General features: G+C 39.9%; 2 protein-coding genes across 2 annotated transcripts; one reads left to right on the top strand and one right to left on the bottom strand.

Moving 5' to 3' along the window:
- Window positions 1-320: 320 nt before the first annotated feature.
- Window positions 321-9,511, bottom strand: QDPR (quinoid dihydropteridine reductase). Its single transcript, XM_058838846.1, has 8 exons — window positions 9,454-9,511; window positions 8,990-9,282; window positions 8,778-8,870; window positions 7,186-7,282; window positions 6,287-6,427; window positions 3,835-3,943; window positions 2,422-2,505; window positions 321-1,175 (listed from the first exon to the last, which is right to left on the bottom strand). Exons 1-8 carry the CDS (start codon window positions 9,509-9,511, stop codon window positions 1,067-1,069), a joined length of 984 nt encoding a protein of 327 aa, XP_058694829.1. The 3' UTR covers window positions 321-1,066.
- CLRN2 (clarin 2) lies at window positions 9,208-15,057 on the top strand. The gene is made up of 4 exons (XM_058837901.1): window positions 9,208-9,277; window positions 9,902-10,299; window positions 14,080-14,259; window positions 14,668-15,057. Exons 2-4 carry the CDS (start codon window positions 10,047-10,049, stop codon window positions 14,931-14,933), a joined length of 699 nt encoding a protein of 232 aa, XP_058693884.1. The 5' UTR covers window positions 9,208-9,277; window positions 9,902-10,046; the 3' UTR covers window positions 14,934-15,057.
- Window positions 15,058-15,336: the final 279 nt, after the last annotated feature.

The following is a 15,336-nucleotide window of genomic DNA, read 5'->3' as shown; positions in this document are numbered from 1 at the left end:
TTTCAAGATGTTCCCAAAAACCCACCAGTACTGATTCTGTGTAAGTCTAGGCTCTGAACAGGTAATGCTTGCACTCTTTATCTGAACTGTATTTGCATGTAACATGGCTGGATTTAAGAAAACATTTGCCCCAGTTGAAGGCCTGCCTCTATGCATGGTAAAGTAGATCTCTGGCACACACAGAAATGTATTTTATGCACCATGATCAGAACTAAATAAGTAAAAAAATTAAGTCCTTTACCACAACTGAACTGTATGATCAATTAAACCAATTAAAATATTATCAAGATATTGGGATTACAATAATGGAGACAGCCCAGTACATAAAACAGTATATATTTATTTAGCACAAAAAGTTCCATTTTCAAGTCCATGTATGTTTTTTCTACTACTTTATGGCACTTTGCTTTTTGAAAAAGTCAAGAACCATCATGACTAAGAGAAAGACATACTACTCATTTGACAGAATGACTGTTTATCCTGCAGCTGTAGGCCTGAGAGCAGCTTATGAACTGTAAGGCAAATTAGGAATTCCTTCTCAAGTGAGTAATCTCTATTCAGTTTCATCAACTCAAGTGGAACGTTCACAAGGAAAGTGTTACACGACTAGGACATGATATACGATTGCGGTGTTCCCTATGGCTACAGCCAACATAATATGCAGGGGAAGGGCTATATTCGCAGACAGAAAAATACCGAAAGATTCACAGTAAGCTGACAGAAACACTTACTGACAGAGAAAAAAATCCAACCATTATGTATGCAATCACAGGACATGGTTAAGTACAATTCCCATTTCACAGAAAACAGGTAAGTTGCCATATAATGCTCAGAATTAGGACATCTACAGACTTTAAAGGCTGCAACTTTCATTTAGAGACAAGTTGGTATTATTTGGTAAAGAAATGCTCAGCTTACAACTGACAGCACAGAAATATTACTTGAAATCTGGTTCCATTAATGGAATAACTACAAACACTGGATACAGACCATTCAAATTATACTGGTGGATAGATTTTCCACAGCTTCTCCTTTGCTGAAGTTTCATCACTTTAAGTGATTGACATCAAAGATGTGCTGCTGAAACTAGTTCAGTCTTCCCACCTGTAGTTATCACCTGGATTAGACTGCCAGAGCTTGGTCGATTCTTTCCTGTTATCCAGTCATAAAAGGTTCTGTTTTAAAATAAATGGACAAAACAGGGTGAGGGAGAGCAAAAAAATTACAACTACTATCAGGTACACTGACAGGAAGAATAAAATACAAGCCTATTACTTTTCCTTCTTTTCCTACTGCTCTCTCTAGTGATTTCTGTGTGATCTGATCATTGGATTCAGACCCTCAGAACTGGACAGAGGGCCCAGAGAAATCCAAGGGGCTTTAGAACACACAGGTTTTCTAAAATATCTCAAAGGAAAAGGCCAGGAGCTTAAAGTGTCAGAGTGGCTAGGCTTTTTCCCAGTTAAAAAATTTAGAAAAGGGGAAGCAGGAGCTGCTTTAGTTACCTTAATAGCATTTATATAAAAGAAACACAGTTTTATGGCTAGGATAGAGTTGCTAAACCCATTACTCTCAAAACTGGCCATTATAACATTCTGATATTTAACTGTGAAAGTGCAACTAAAACCATTTCCATTCTCTGGCATCCACCTTTAATTTACAAAAAAGGAAATCTGATGTCAGAACTAAACTACTCTCTCAACAATTAGCAATAGGTAAATTCAATTCCACTGTCAGTTCCAAAAGACTTTTAAAACGTGTAAAAGTTCACCCTCAGCAGAAACTGCTACTCCCCATCACATGACAAAAGGCAATACTCACACTGCACTTTCTCTAACCCTTGGGAATGAGACCAGTAAGGCAGATAATGTCAGCCTGCCACTACATAATCTACAGTTGAAGTTTCAGCATTTTGCAGTATCACTCAGGACAAGTTTTTTTGGATAGTAAAAAAATAATAATTCTTTATTATTTTTTTTAAACAGGATCAGAAATGCTGCCAGTTGAGAGAACTGAACTAAGATGCCATAAACTGGGCAGTAAAATATGTTAAGAAGAAAAATCCCACCCAAGCTGACATACTTCTTTGCAGTTCATCTTTAAGCCAGGTGTCTCCTGCACCTGCTGTCTGCAATTTAATTTGTCTACAGGCTTTAGGAAACTCTCTGGCTTCCAGCTGCTTAAGGCTATCTCCTTGCTGGAATAACTCATGTAGAGAAGCTGAAGTTGATGGAGTTAGGCTAATTTTCTCCAGTTAGGAAACCTGTGCAGTTAAACACAACATGATTTAGAAAGATACACAGTAAGATGGAGGTAAAAAATCCACGCAAATCTAAGACAGGTATTTATAAAGAACAGGCACTGAGATGCAGCAGCAAGAGGGACAGTGAGGAACTGTTCAGTTATCCCACAGATACTCACTCTGCAATGAATTCTAAGGGTGTCCAGGAGCTGAAATCTGCATCAGGCATTGATTTCCTGTTTGCAGGTGTATCTAAGGTAACCCTGTGATTAAAAAAGATAAGCAAGCCTTTTATTTATATGTCATGTTTCTGATGAGCACCACCTGCTTCAATTCACTGCTGTAATAAGTGCCTGACATTTACACCACGTGGTGTGAATTTCCCTTGCATCCTCCCTGTGTGTTAACACAATATAGTCATTAATTTCAATGTATATCGAAGGCTCCAGCTAAGATAAGAACTCTCCAGCTTCCTGCTTAGCTGAGGAACCATCCACTGGAGCCATCACTCAGCTTGCAGCTCCCTTCCCAACTCTCCCATGCAGATGAGGAATGGCAGCAATAAGCTTCTTCACATGTACTGCACAGCACACATGCAGTACATCCATGCTTTTGAGAAATTAAGTGCATAAATATAGTAAGTTTTGACTTTAACAATACATATTTATGCTACATATGACTTTCCAGAACTCCCTCACTGAAATGCTGCTGAAATCCAAGTATTTACCCTCTCAAAAATTCACTTATGAGCAGAGCTTTGCATGAGAATTACACAAGAGCTGCATGCACAAGAATGATCTTGGTGTCTGCCTGCCCATAAAGCTAGAAGGTCAATTATCCAAACACATTTAATGTCATTCCTGTCTGACCTGAAGAAGTGTATTGTGTGTAAGGAAATGTAGAGAATTCAGGTAGCATAGCAAATCTCTGTACAGAACTCTTTAGTCTTACATTATGGGTCCTGACCTAGATATGGACCTGGCAAGAAAAATGTTTTTAATTTTTACAACAGGATTGATAAAATTAAACATAATGAAGACCTATTAGGCCATCCACTTTTTACTAGCTTTCCTGATGAAAATGAAAGTTAAACTTTTTTATTTTTTTTGGATTTATGGGTTCTCAAAGGAACTTAATTTTACCAATCAAGCACAGGTATGCAGCACCTTATGAAGAAGCATCTTTATTCAAGTGAAAACCTGTCAAATAATCCTTTGCCTTACTATTATCACAGAGCTAAGTCTAAAACTTTGCTGAACAGTTCATCTCATTTTTACAGTTCTGTCTACACTGAAATAAAAAAAATCACATGTTAATGCATGGCTACAGTTAAACTGGTTAAATGTAAATCAAATTTTAATCCTAGCATCCGCTACTGCCTTGCAAAGGCAAAGAAAAGAGCATTATCATTTTTAGGGTGACTTGCGTAATGCTTTGTTCATTCAGTCAAGATGCTTCCTTTCTCTGTGAGTAGGCCTGAGAGGCTGTTTGTGTGCTGTGAATAGGACACTGCAAGCATATCTGTGTGGCTCTAGGTTACAGCAGTAATTAAATAAAACAACACAGGCAGAGACAACTAAGCAACCACTTACGGTAAGATGGCAACTGCAGCAGAACCAGATGGCAGCCCACTGCTGGCACCAGCCAAACTCTGACAGAGCTGATGCACTGCTCCTTTGGCCATGCCATAGGCAATCATCCCTAAAAATTAAAAACAGGCAAATTAGAACACAATCAGAACAGCCCTCAATATCAGTAACATGACAGAAACTAAAGACTGTTTGATAAATATTAAGACCACTTACCAGAGCCAGAAAATAATCAGACTTGTAAAACATATTAAATCATACATATTAAAAGAAAAATAATAATATTAATAAAAATAATATTAATAAAATGTAGAGATACAGAAACTATCCCAGAACTCAGTTAACTCAGCACTACAGAAATAAGCAGTTTACCAAGTCAAGCATGTTTAGTCAATGTATCCAAATGCACCCTGAAGTATGTGACCTACAGGGTTAAGTTTACAAATTAAACAGAATAAGATGCTCATAGACTTTAATAAGGCACTCTTCTATTAATTTTCATCATATAACTAAGGTATTTGTGAGTTTGGACCCAAACAGATACAGTTCACTTCCCTCTCAAATCTGGGATTTATTTGGTCAACGTACCAGGTCTGACAGGCCCTGTGGAGAAAGCTACCAAAAAACCCAACTCTTGTGATAAAAAATTAATAAATAGCGTGCAGGGAAAGCAAGCTTCTTCCTAAAAACTGTTGCTTTCTAGGAAGCCAGCATTTAGCAGTGCAAAAGCAGCAGGAACCAGAGGATAAGGCACACTGCTCAGGAACAAGATCTGGACAATCAGAGTACTAGCAGTCTCATATGTCTCAAGGCATGTATCTGTCAAGAAATCCAGATGCAGATAAAGTACCAAAGAAGACATGAATGTATTTTGTCTACTACAAGTGAAGGCCTTTCTTCCTACCCATCTATACAGCTTTCCAGACCCTTTCCAATGTTCCTAAAGAAATATTTTGAATATAAATGCTTCTACAATGTAATTAGACATATTATATAACTTCCATTTTTATGCATTAGCTAACTTATTTTATTGTTACAATAAAAATATTTACATGTGTATCATATTCCTCTCTCGTCTTGCATAAACCAAACATTCTAAATTTTCTTAGAAACATTTTCATGACTGATGCATTTCTCAGGCATCACACTCATATTGCTTCTGTAACTGTTCATGTAATTTTCAGTGTTCTTCAGTTTCCATTATGTGAGCAAGATTTTCTCATCGGAAAAGAAAAATCTCATTAACAGCAAACAAGAGGAAGATAATTTCTTTCAGAACAGCTGGTCGCAACAAGGCTAATAAGGCATATTTGCAAAAGTTGAGTAACAACTCTTTCCCAATTCTTCCTGATGTTAATAAGTTGCATGTGTTTGCTCAAAGCACTGCTGTGACTTTTAGAAAAATCCAGACTAGCTGAAACCAGCTAGTTCTAAACAGGAAGGCACATCGCTTTGATTCCTGTGTTGTGGTCCCTACCACCCAAGACCACCCAAACAAAAGCCATGAAAGTTTGTCAGAATTCACATTTTTTTCATTTGTGTATAGTCAGTCAGCAGTTCACTGTAAACTATTCCTTTGCTTATTCTCAAAAACAAACCTTTTCACTTTGACTATAACAGATGTCACTATAAACAAAAGATAAATCATTAACTAGAAAATATATAGACTATTTTTGCCCAGTTTTAGGCAAAGCTTTCAAGAATATTCATAAATTGTATATGTTTTAAAATCTTGGTATCTGTGTCTTAAAAATATTGTTGAAATGACACTAATAAAAGCTTGGGAAATAGAGGAGTATTTGTCTCAAATTTCCCTCTTGCTGCCTGTGGGCTTGTGTGTCAGTGCCTTTTTTAATTTTAAATAGCTCCCAGATTTCTTCCTTTGTGCAGACCAACACAGCTGAGGAACAAGATTAAAAATCCAATAAAGTTCCTATTAAATAGCTAGCTGAGGACAAAGCCAACAGTCAACAAGCTTATCTATGTCTGAAGCAAAGGTAGACTGGAATCAGAACATGAACAGGACAAGCATGGTTATCAGAATCAGCTGACTCATCACCAACAGAAAGATTGGTCAATTAAGGACTCTGTCTTTCAAAACACAAATAGGAAAATTAACTTTGTCTAAAAATTGTAGTTGTATTGCTTTGTGCCTCTAGACTTCATTATCTTCCAAACTTTTTTCTGTATCATATACTAGCCAAGTACATTTCACCAATGCATGTCAAATACTATTTAAATACTGATTCTATGTGCTTGCAGTACAGCTTCAAGAGATTCAATATCTCTACCTGTAAAATTACACTTTCCTTACATGTTTCAGCAGCAGGGTCCCATTTGTGCTAGATGCCAAGAAACTGGGGTGTGAAGCTGTTGCTCCACAAACAAGAATGCTCATATAAACAATTGTCTCAAACTGCTGGTGTCCCTACAGCTGTCATGCATAGCATTTTACCTGGGGTTCCAGATAAAGCAGCTTGAGCTCCTGTCAGAGTCAAGAGGCCACCTTCTTTCAGATGTTTTGTGGCAAGGTGGCTGGAAATTGTCGATGTCCAAACGCTCTGCTTCCACATCAGATCACAGTTTTTGTATAAAGCTGATTAGGAAGAGAATTAGTAAAATTAGCCAAAGGAAGACTTTTGGGCCCGATTTCCTCACTGTTAGAGAGTGTAACAGCACTATGAAAACATGCTTTCTACCATCTTCTACACCCAAATTGTAAAATATTCATTCATGTCTTCTGTATCTCCTTTCTCTTTGAGACCATCCAAACCAGAAGGCAAAAGAAAGGGACACATTTTACCAGATTTACTCCAGACAGAAAACAAGGCTATTTTTCTTCTTGTATCTCTACAGTAGTGGGCAAAGCATAAATTTCATTATGAATATTACATGTTTAAAACCTTTTTTTTTTAATCTGAAGGGTTTTTTCTGTAGCATGATTAGGCAGTGCCTTCCAATATTGCACAGTAACAGCTTAAAGAAATGCAGGAAGCAACTGAGGTTTTATGCATAAAGCAATTACTTAGGCAACAACACCAGTGTGTCTTTCATAACTTGCCTGACACAAGTAATCTCAGCAAAAGTCACCTCATAGATAACAATGATCTCCTTCAGAAAGCATAGTAAAACTCTGATAAAAATTAGTGCATAAACAAACATTACCAAAGGAACTAAGTGCTGTGCAAATTTAACAGAAAGAAAAAATTCAGAGAAGCACTAAGAAGCACTGTGACTAAGCTATTTTGTACTTCTATGCTTTTGTCCTCTTCTGGTCTCAGGAAGACGGGTTTTTAAGGACTTCTCCCAGATATCGTTCATGTTTTCACCAGCATGTCTGTACCAAAGGCTTACACTTGGCTTTGGCGCTGCCTCCAGCCCATCCTCCTGCTACACACAAGATCGCATCCACCTTTTCTTCACCAAGAAGTTTTCCAACTTCTGCTGTCACCTTCAACACATAGAACAAGAACATACTGAAAACACTTGACTGATAAGGTAAAGAGGTAAACACCATGAATGCCTTAAAACTACTTTTTCCTACTTATGTATTTGAGTAACACAGGACACAGCAATTTAAACAGTTACAGAAAATGAATATTTAGAATTCATAAGCTCAGAACAACTGTGTTGAAAAATAACTATAGATGAAAGTCAGCCAAATAAAAGCCATAGTGTGCGATGTCACTGGAAATAAGTGATCATCAGGGCTGAAACTCCTGACTCTTACCTCTATTGTTAATAAAAATTATTATTGACTTGCTTTTGACAGGTACTCTTCCAAGTATGGTGTTGTTTAAGATGGGAAATGAAATTCCAGATCTGACCAGGACTACTGGTGCCATTTTTGATGACAGTGCAAGAAAAACAACTAAAGATTCGCCTCCTTATTGCTTCTGTCTAGACCACAACCATCAGTTTGAGTCTGGCCACTAAATTTGAGCTTGTATACTTTTAGATATCTATAATTTGTTCTCTTTCAAATATAAGACCTTACAGCTGGTAATGAATTTGCTGGCTGCAAATTTTCTCTGTCAAAGTAAATAGCAAACAATCCATATCTCAACAAGTGAAGAAGAACCAATAGCTTTCGCAAAACCATATTGAAAAATTGCATTGTAAACATTCTTTGCTACTCTTACAAAATTTTAGGAGTTGTGTAGATATAAAAAATCCATACTGGCCAGATGTTCAGTATATCACTAACAGAAACTGGCTCAAAACTTAAAATGTAAAAAATTAATCCTATCTACTGAGGATAAATCGAAGTATTTTTTTAGGCTGACTTAGATTCTCCCACATTCACCTTTGTGGAAACCAGTGCATTCCCCTAGGGATCCCTTGGGGCTTAGGTTCATATGCTTTGAGCATGACATCCACTTACTCACAACACGTTTATAAGTTAGGGTATTTGAAAGAAGTGTTGCATTTTAAGATGTCCTTACCCATCTCCATTACAACTCACCTAGTTCAGTCTGTGACTTTTAAAAGTCAAGACAAAAACAAAGCAAAACTGCCGTATGTGCTGAGCCTCCAATATCCCGGATCAGGCTCTTTCTGTGTATTCAGTTAAAAGGAATTACAACAAATTAAAAAGAAGCGACGAGCAGAAGCTGAAGGATCTTGAGGTACGGCCTCACGACCGCCACCGACCGCGCTCCTGCTTCCTGCATGGAGCCGGACCCATCCCTGCAGCCGCCGTGCTCACCGCGGGCGGCAGCCAAAGAGATGCACAAACCCGGGGGAAGCTGCGTGCATCGCTCGGCCGAAGGGATGTGCACACCCGGGGGAAGCTGCGTGCATCGCTCGGCCGAAGGGATGTGCACACCCGGGGGAAGCTGCGTGCATCGCTCGGCCGAAGGGATGTGCACACCCGAGGAAGGATGGCTGTGCATCCTCCACCGCCTCACCCGGCATTAGCCGCCCCGCGCCCGCCACTGACCCACCTGCTCGGCCTGCTCGGGGAAGGAGTCGGTCGCTCTCACCACCACGTTGGCGCTGGCGTCCGCGTTCTCCGCCAGGTCGATGCTGGCCACCCACTGCCGCGGCGAGGGGAACGGCGCGTTAGCGGCCCGCGCCCCGCAGCTCCCGGCCCGGCGGGGCACGGCCGCTCCCCCGCGGGGCTCCCCGCCTCGCCACCTCCCGGCCCGGTGCTTACCCAGTTCTTGGACTTGAAGTACCGCACGCACTGGGAGCCCAGCGCCCCTCTGCCCCCGTACACCAGCACCCTGCCCGCCGCCATAGCCGCCGCTCCGGCGCTGCTGCGCCCGGCACGGATGGGCCGCCCCACGGGGCGGGTGAGGGGCCGGGCCCGGCCGTGGGTGGGGCGAGGGGCTGGGTCCGGCCGGGCTGCCCGCCCGGGCCGTGCGGACGCGAGGGGGGAGTGCCAGTGCCCTGGCCGAGCCACGCCAGGGGCCGTGTTACTATCCCCAGGGCTTCTGCTGCTGTAAGCTAATTAATTAATTAGTGGCTCCGAAGGTCCCCCAGGGCTCGGGTAGCAGTAACCGTAGAAGTGCGGGCAATTACGGCCGGTTTTCTTTAGTGCTCATGGATAGCACCTGTCGCTTGAGCTATACCTCATGAGTGCCCTGGGCTATGGCACGGCTGGCCAGGCTACCATACCGGGCTGCGAGGGGCTTCGTGCGCCCCGTTGTAGTTCAGAAGATTCCAGACCCGTCATTTCTGTCCCTCAGATAGCTCTGCCTGCAGTGACATTTAGAGCCTGGGTGGGAGCAAGCGCCGGGAAGCTCAGCATGGCTGAGGGGACGGCAGAATCCTTCAGCCAAATTACGCTGTTTTAATGCTTTGTTCTTTGCACACAGATATTTACCCACTTTTTAAAATATTCTAAGAAACTGGATTCTTCTCCAAATTTTCTTCAGAGAGGTTGATGTCATTTGAGCAGGACAATTAAGCCCCTGGGGAAATATTAGACAGGCCATAGAGATAGGATTACTTGCTTCAGAAAGAAGCATCACCGCACTACAATGTAATGAAAACGTTACTTGCAACCATTTCAGGATGTTGCTGCAGCAAAATGTATTTTTTGCCTTGATTTTTAACTATACAGATTAACTGCTGGACCTTCAAAATACAAAGATAAGTATTTTGAAATGCCTGGTATTCAGCTGTGGATTTTGGAGCATGATGAAAAATGGGAAATACATCTGACTACTGCAGAGAGGGCTTGAAGATGATCCCTTAAAAGCACTAGGATGCCTGGCTGCTTTAAAAAGACATTATTTGCTTTGGCTTCTCTAGTAAGTTTTGTGTCTTTTATCTTGATTGTTGTTGCAATGGGGACTCCAAAGTGGATGACTGGAAAGATCCTTTGCAAAACAGGGGCTGATTTGGTCAATGCCACAGATCCAGAGCTGATCAAGTTCATTGGAGAAATTTACTATGGACTCTTTCGGGGCGGCAAAATACGCCAATGTGGCTTGGGTGGGCGGCGTTCCAAATTCACAAGTAAGTACAATTTTAGTTACATATTTAGTATAATGTCTAGTTCAAATTTAGCACTTCATTCTTTTTGTTTACAGAACTTTAGAATGCAAATTATTGTTATTAAATAAATATGCAGTCTTTATGATTTGATGTTTTGAGTCTGAATATAAAATTTCTGTATCAGGAATGCTTTTTGCTACAGTTATATGCTGTAATCCTGGAATCAAGTTGGGGAAAAAAAATCCCTAGTGCAAAACGGAGAGTTTCCTTTTAGCCCTGTGAAGGGGATGAAAGTCATTTAGAGATGTAGATCATACTTTCCCCTTGACTGACTTTTTCCTATGCCAAGTTTTGCTCTGCTATCTCTCTTTGCCTTCTCTGTTGAACTCTTCTGAGTTTTTTCCCTTTAAGAAGCAGAGATTTATTTAGCTGGACACATTTCTGTATTTCTCTGGCTATCCTAATGCAAATGTCTACCATAGGACATACTGCTAACTTTATTAACATGTTGAAGAAATTCTTACCCTCTTTTCTATTAAGTTGGGAGACAAAAAATTGCTGAACTCTTAACAAATGTAGAAACTCTTCTAAATGTATTCCTTTTAACAAAAAAAAAAATTCGTTGAGTTCTTGAGAGCACTGAGCTGTATGCTGGATTTCCAAATTTCACTTCTTCTGTTCTGTAGTGAAAATGGTAATTTGCTTTGAAGATTTTTTTTAGTTCAGTGTACAGATTTACTGAAACTTCAACCAATACGAGTTGAAGCTGTTGCAGTCACCCTCTCCCTGGCCCACCACAATGCTGTCCTGTCCCATCCTTTGCAATGGCTCTAGTAGTTGAGGTGAGGTAGTTCAGAAGTTAAACTGGCCAAAAATTTAACCTATAAAAATAAATATTTTTTTTCCTATATGATCGTGTCTGACTACACAACTGCACAAGCATTTCTATAAAAACTTGAAGGCAGGTGTGACTGAGATTTCAGAGGGAATGAAGAAAAGAACCAGAGTAACCTCAACTTATATTAGCATGACCAGTTGATAAACTGGATGAATTTGGACTGGTCACTTTTACAGTAACCACATTATTGCTCATGCTCTGATTGAAACTGCGACTTCATGTCATGGATATAGCAGTCGTGCTCATCCAGTCCCAGTTCTTTCACCCTACCCTGGCAGAGAGAATGAGAAAAAAATAGCCAATCTCCTTTAAAACTCTGTACAACTTTCTGGACTATTTAATGAACTTTTTGATTTTTTTACTGTGCAACCTAAGAGGAAGGCATAATGTTCCACAGTCACTCTGGAGTACATCAATATGCAATTGGAGGACGTGAGCTGGCACTCCTTAGACAAGACTTCTCACTGAAGCTGATAATAATTCTCTATTAGAACTGTAAAACATTAAGTGCAGTAGGCACAAAAATGCATTTTGGTCAACAAGTGTTTCAGAGATTTTCCCTTTTAAAAATTTTAAGAACTCAATAGAGTTTGATATTTTCACAATACTGGTTTCAAACAGTACACAAGGCTGTTACTTTTGCACAAGGGTGACCAGGACTGGGGGTTCTGGGTATGACTTGACTTTTTTTTTGTTTGAATGTCCCCCTTAATCTCCAAGCATTCTGAACTTTCTGAGAAAACATTCTGAAGAATGGTGAGAGTTTTCATGAGGAGTGTGATAATATAAATGGACTTCACTGGCACCATAGATCAAGACAAACCTAACACATCATATGGTGCAGTATTGCAGTGCCTCTGAATTCAGAATTCCAAATTGCAATAATTTACTGCTATTGTAAATATCTTTACTTTCACTCTGTTAACATTCACTAGAGTAGACTTATGGCAGGCACACTCCCTTTTAGCTGGGACAGTGACAGTGTGATTCAATTGCCATAATAGGTGTCCACTGCTCTTTTGTACTCCTCAAAATGTATCATCTGGCCTCCAGCTGCAGCTTCTGGGAGTGTCCCATCTATAGTGCAGCATGTACCTGAGACCTATGGGGTTGTTATGATGGTCCTAAGGCACCTAAGTTGGCATAAGATGCTTCTGTTTTGACAATTGAGTGGAGCCTGGGAAGAAGCTGGGGAAGCCACGCATTTTGCCTGTGCATAGCAAACACTGCTGGATTGTGTCAGGAGTCCCCATGGCAATATCCTTCTCATGGATTCTTATTTCTGTGTACTAAGCCAGGCTCACTGGGCAGGTCATTGTGACTTGGCTGTGAGACTCAGAAAAGAGGCTAAATAATCCTTACAACTACCCTAAAATCTCTGATGGTTTGTAAGGAGGCTTAATTCCCATGTGCTTCTTTGTTACACTCCCAGTTATTTTCCAGTCAGAAAGCAACCTAGATTTTGGATTCCCATTTCTCATACATACTTCTGATTCTTAGTTACTCCCCTCATTTCTTCTTGTCAGAGTCTCTGCAGCTCTTCTGTGCATCTGGCCCAGCTACAACCCAAGAATGAGCTACTGAAAGGGTAGATCTGTTGAATCACATCAGTTTTATATGGGATTTGTACAGTATGATTTTTTTCTACAGAATCTACTCTAATTCTGTCAGGTCATGCCCAAATTATATGCCTGAAGTTCATGGTGACCTCTACTAAGTTTTGCTGCCTACTTTTTAGGTGGCTTGTTTGAACTTTGGAGTTTTTTGTCAGTTATGCAGCACAAGTAGGAATTTATTTATTTGTTTATAACATAGTGAACCCTCTTTGTAGTAACTTTTTAGTAATTTGGTAGTGAGTTCATCAAAATGTGTATGAATGTGCAGTGCTATGCTAGCTGAAGGTATCCTCTTGATCATCTTGTATTCAGGGCTCATCTCAATCATCCTCTCTCTTTCCTGTCAGTCAACATGTCACTTACAATTCCCTACTCACCTTTCTTCTGATTCTGTTACTACAGGGCAGAAGGATAAACTAAACACTCAGGTGTACATTTCCTGCTGCTGGCCAATCTGGCCCTCCTACAAAGGAATTGTGTCTGTGAAGACAGAACCAAGAAAATTACTGTCCTCTAGAGACAAGTGAGCAACAGGCTGCTGAGGGAGAGCTTGTGCCTGTAGCAAAACATGGGAGAATTTCACCTAAAGCCCACCTGACTGCAATACTTTACAAGCTTCCTACATCTGTAGCTAAAACACTGCCAGATGCCCAGAAAAGCATAAAGGGGCCATAAACACTAGATGAGAAACCAAGAAGGGAATCCTATAGGGCAGACGTGTGGGATGTACAAAACCAGGGCAGATCTCACTGGAGCCAGCAGTAAAGAGAGGACTAGGAAAAAAAAAAAAAAAGAATAACATGAGAAAATAAACACAGAAAAAAGTGATACTGTTTTAGGCAGCAAGGGGCTGAACAAGGAAATGGAGACTATCAGACTCCAAATGGATGAGATTAAAAGCATGAGACAGGAATAAGAAGCTCAAAACCAGGAGTTTGGTACAGAGAACAGAGGTGAAAAAGAGACAGAAAAGTATGTAGCAGACAATACAGCAGCAGAGATAAAGACATTAACACCACTAGCTAAATAAACAGGACTTAAGCCTAAATCCTTATTCACAGATCTTGTGTAGAGGATTATTCCTGTAGCAGAATATTCTTGGTTTGTCTGATGCACTGAAAAATAAAGTATCAGGAACTGAGATGTGTGCAACTAGCTGAATTCCACATCTCCATAAAAATAGTCTTCCTTAACTCTAAGTAGAATTTGAAGCACCAGCACAGTGTGATGTATACTATCATCAAGAAAACCTATACACTGAATAGTCAATTTATTTTTTCTTGACAGTTTTCCCACACATGGTGAAAAAGTTGAATACAGGTCTGCATGTGATGATCATAATATTCCTCTGTGTGGCCATTTTCTTTTCTCTGGTCAGTTTTGGATTCTGCATTCTTAACGCAATAAAAGTTCCTTACCGGGCTATTAACGGTCCAGCAGGAGCATGCCTTTGGAACTTCCTTGCAGGTAAAGTAATTTTCCAGTGTTTCTCTAGTCACATTCATAGAAAATGACACAAGTTCCTTCTTCTGCCTTACTAAATACCTCTTTGACTTAAATACTTGTGAATACAATGAAGTTGGCGGTGAATTCATACCTCTCAAAACAGAACTTCCAGGTGGCATCTTGGTTTATTGCATCTAGTCAACATTTAACAGGAGCTATGGATGCCAGCTTTAGGCTTTAGGTCACAGATAAAAGTATGTTTGCCCATAGAATAAAGCCGAAGCATTTTGAATGTGTTTAAGCCATACCTTTGTTTATCCCTACTCTGTATAATGCTCACTGATGTATTCAATAAGTCTTTTGAAGCACAACGAAAATATGTCTTGTTTTGAGTTGATAACAGTGAATACTTATTTCATTTTGTTGCAGGTGGATTTGTAGTACTTGCAGTCACCAGCTTCATGGCTGCTGTGAAACTTCATCACCTCACAGAAAGAATTGCCAATTTTCAGGAAAATGTCTTTCGGTTTGTTATCTTAGAAGAACGCTTTGAAGACTGTTTTTGGATTTGTGTGGCAAGTGCCACATCACATGCAGTGAATTTGCTGCTAATAGCCATTAGTGGGATTCATTTCCCTAAAATTAAGACTAAAACAGAAGAAGTGAATGTTACAGCGGAAGATATCATGTACTAACAAATCTACACAAAACAATTTTGGTCAAGTGAACTGTTGTGACAGGAACAGTTTCTTGGCTCTTCAACCTTTGTTTTGGATAGATGATTTACTTATAAACCTGAGTAAAGATGTCAGTCTACAATACCAGCAACTAACATGTCTGGGAAAAAAATAAAAACCTGCTATAAATGTCATTATTCTCAAAACAGACTGATATCTGCAGTGAATATATGCTGTTCCTCTGTTTTCAGAAAATTTTCACTTTGGGGTATTTTAGAAAACTAAGGTAAAATATTTCATCAAACCAAATGTCTTCTTTGTTTAGAAAGACAACTTGTTTATCACAAATCTTTGAAACTATAAGGTTATTTCAAAACAGAAAGAATGTGTATTTGGCATTTACTTTCACAGAATTATCTAG

The sequence above is a fragment of the Poecile atricapillus genome, chromosome 4, assembly GCF_030490865.1.
Source record: "Poecile atricapillus isolate bPoeAtr1 chromosome 4, bPoeAtr1.hap1, whole genome shotgun sequence".
NCBI lineage: Eukaryota > Metazoa > Chordata > Aves > Passeriformes > Paridae > Poecile > Poecile atricapillus.
Note: the sequence above shows the minus strand (reverse complement) of the source record. Positions and strands in the feature narration are given on the sequence as shown.

What these genes read in the sequence shown, in the direction of transcription:
- QDPR (XM_058838846.1), bottom strand. Translation starts at nt 9,511, where the DNA reads ATGACGGGTCTGGAATCTTCTGAACTACAACGGGGCGCACGAAGCCCC. An exon ending in ACGAAGCCCCTCGCAGCCCG is followed by an intron (nt 9,283 to 9,453) that starts GTATGGTAGCCT and finishes TTAATTAATTAG; the next exon opens with CTTACAGCAGCAGAAGCCCT. An exon ending in GCTGCAGTTGCCATCTTACC is followed by an intron (nt 2,506 to 3,834) that starts GTAAGTGGTTGC and finishes TTTTAATCACAG; the next exon opens with GGTTACCTTAGATACACCTG.
- CLRN2 (XM_058837901.1), top strand. Translation starts at nt 10,047, where the DNA reads ATGCCTGGCTGCTTTAAAAAGACATTATTTGCTTTGGCTTCTCTAGTA. An exon ending in GCGGCGTTCCAAATTCACAA is followed by an intron (nt 10,300 to 14,079) that starts GTAAGTACAATT and finishes TTTTCTTGACAG; the next exon opens with TTTTCCCACACATGGTGAAA. An exon ending in CCTTTGGAACTTCCTTGCAG is followed by an intron (nt 14,260 to 14,667) that starts GTAAAGTAATTT and finishes ATTTTGTTGCAG; the next exon opens with GTGGATTTGTAGTACTTGCA.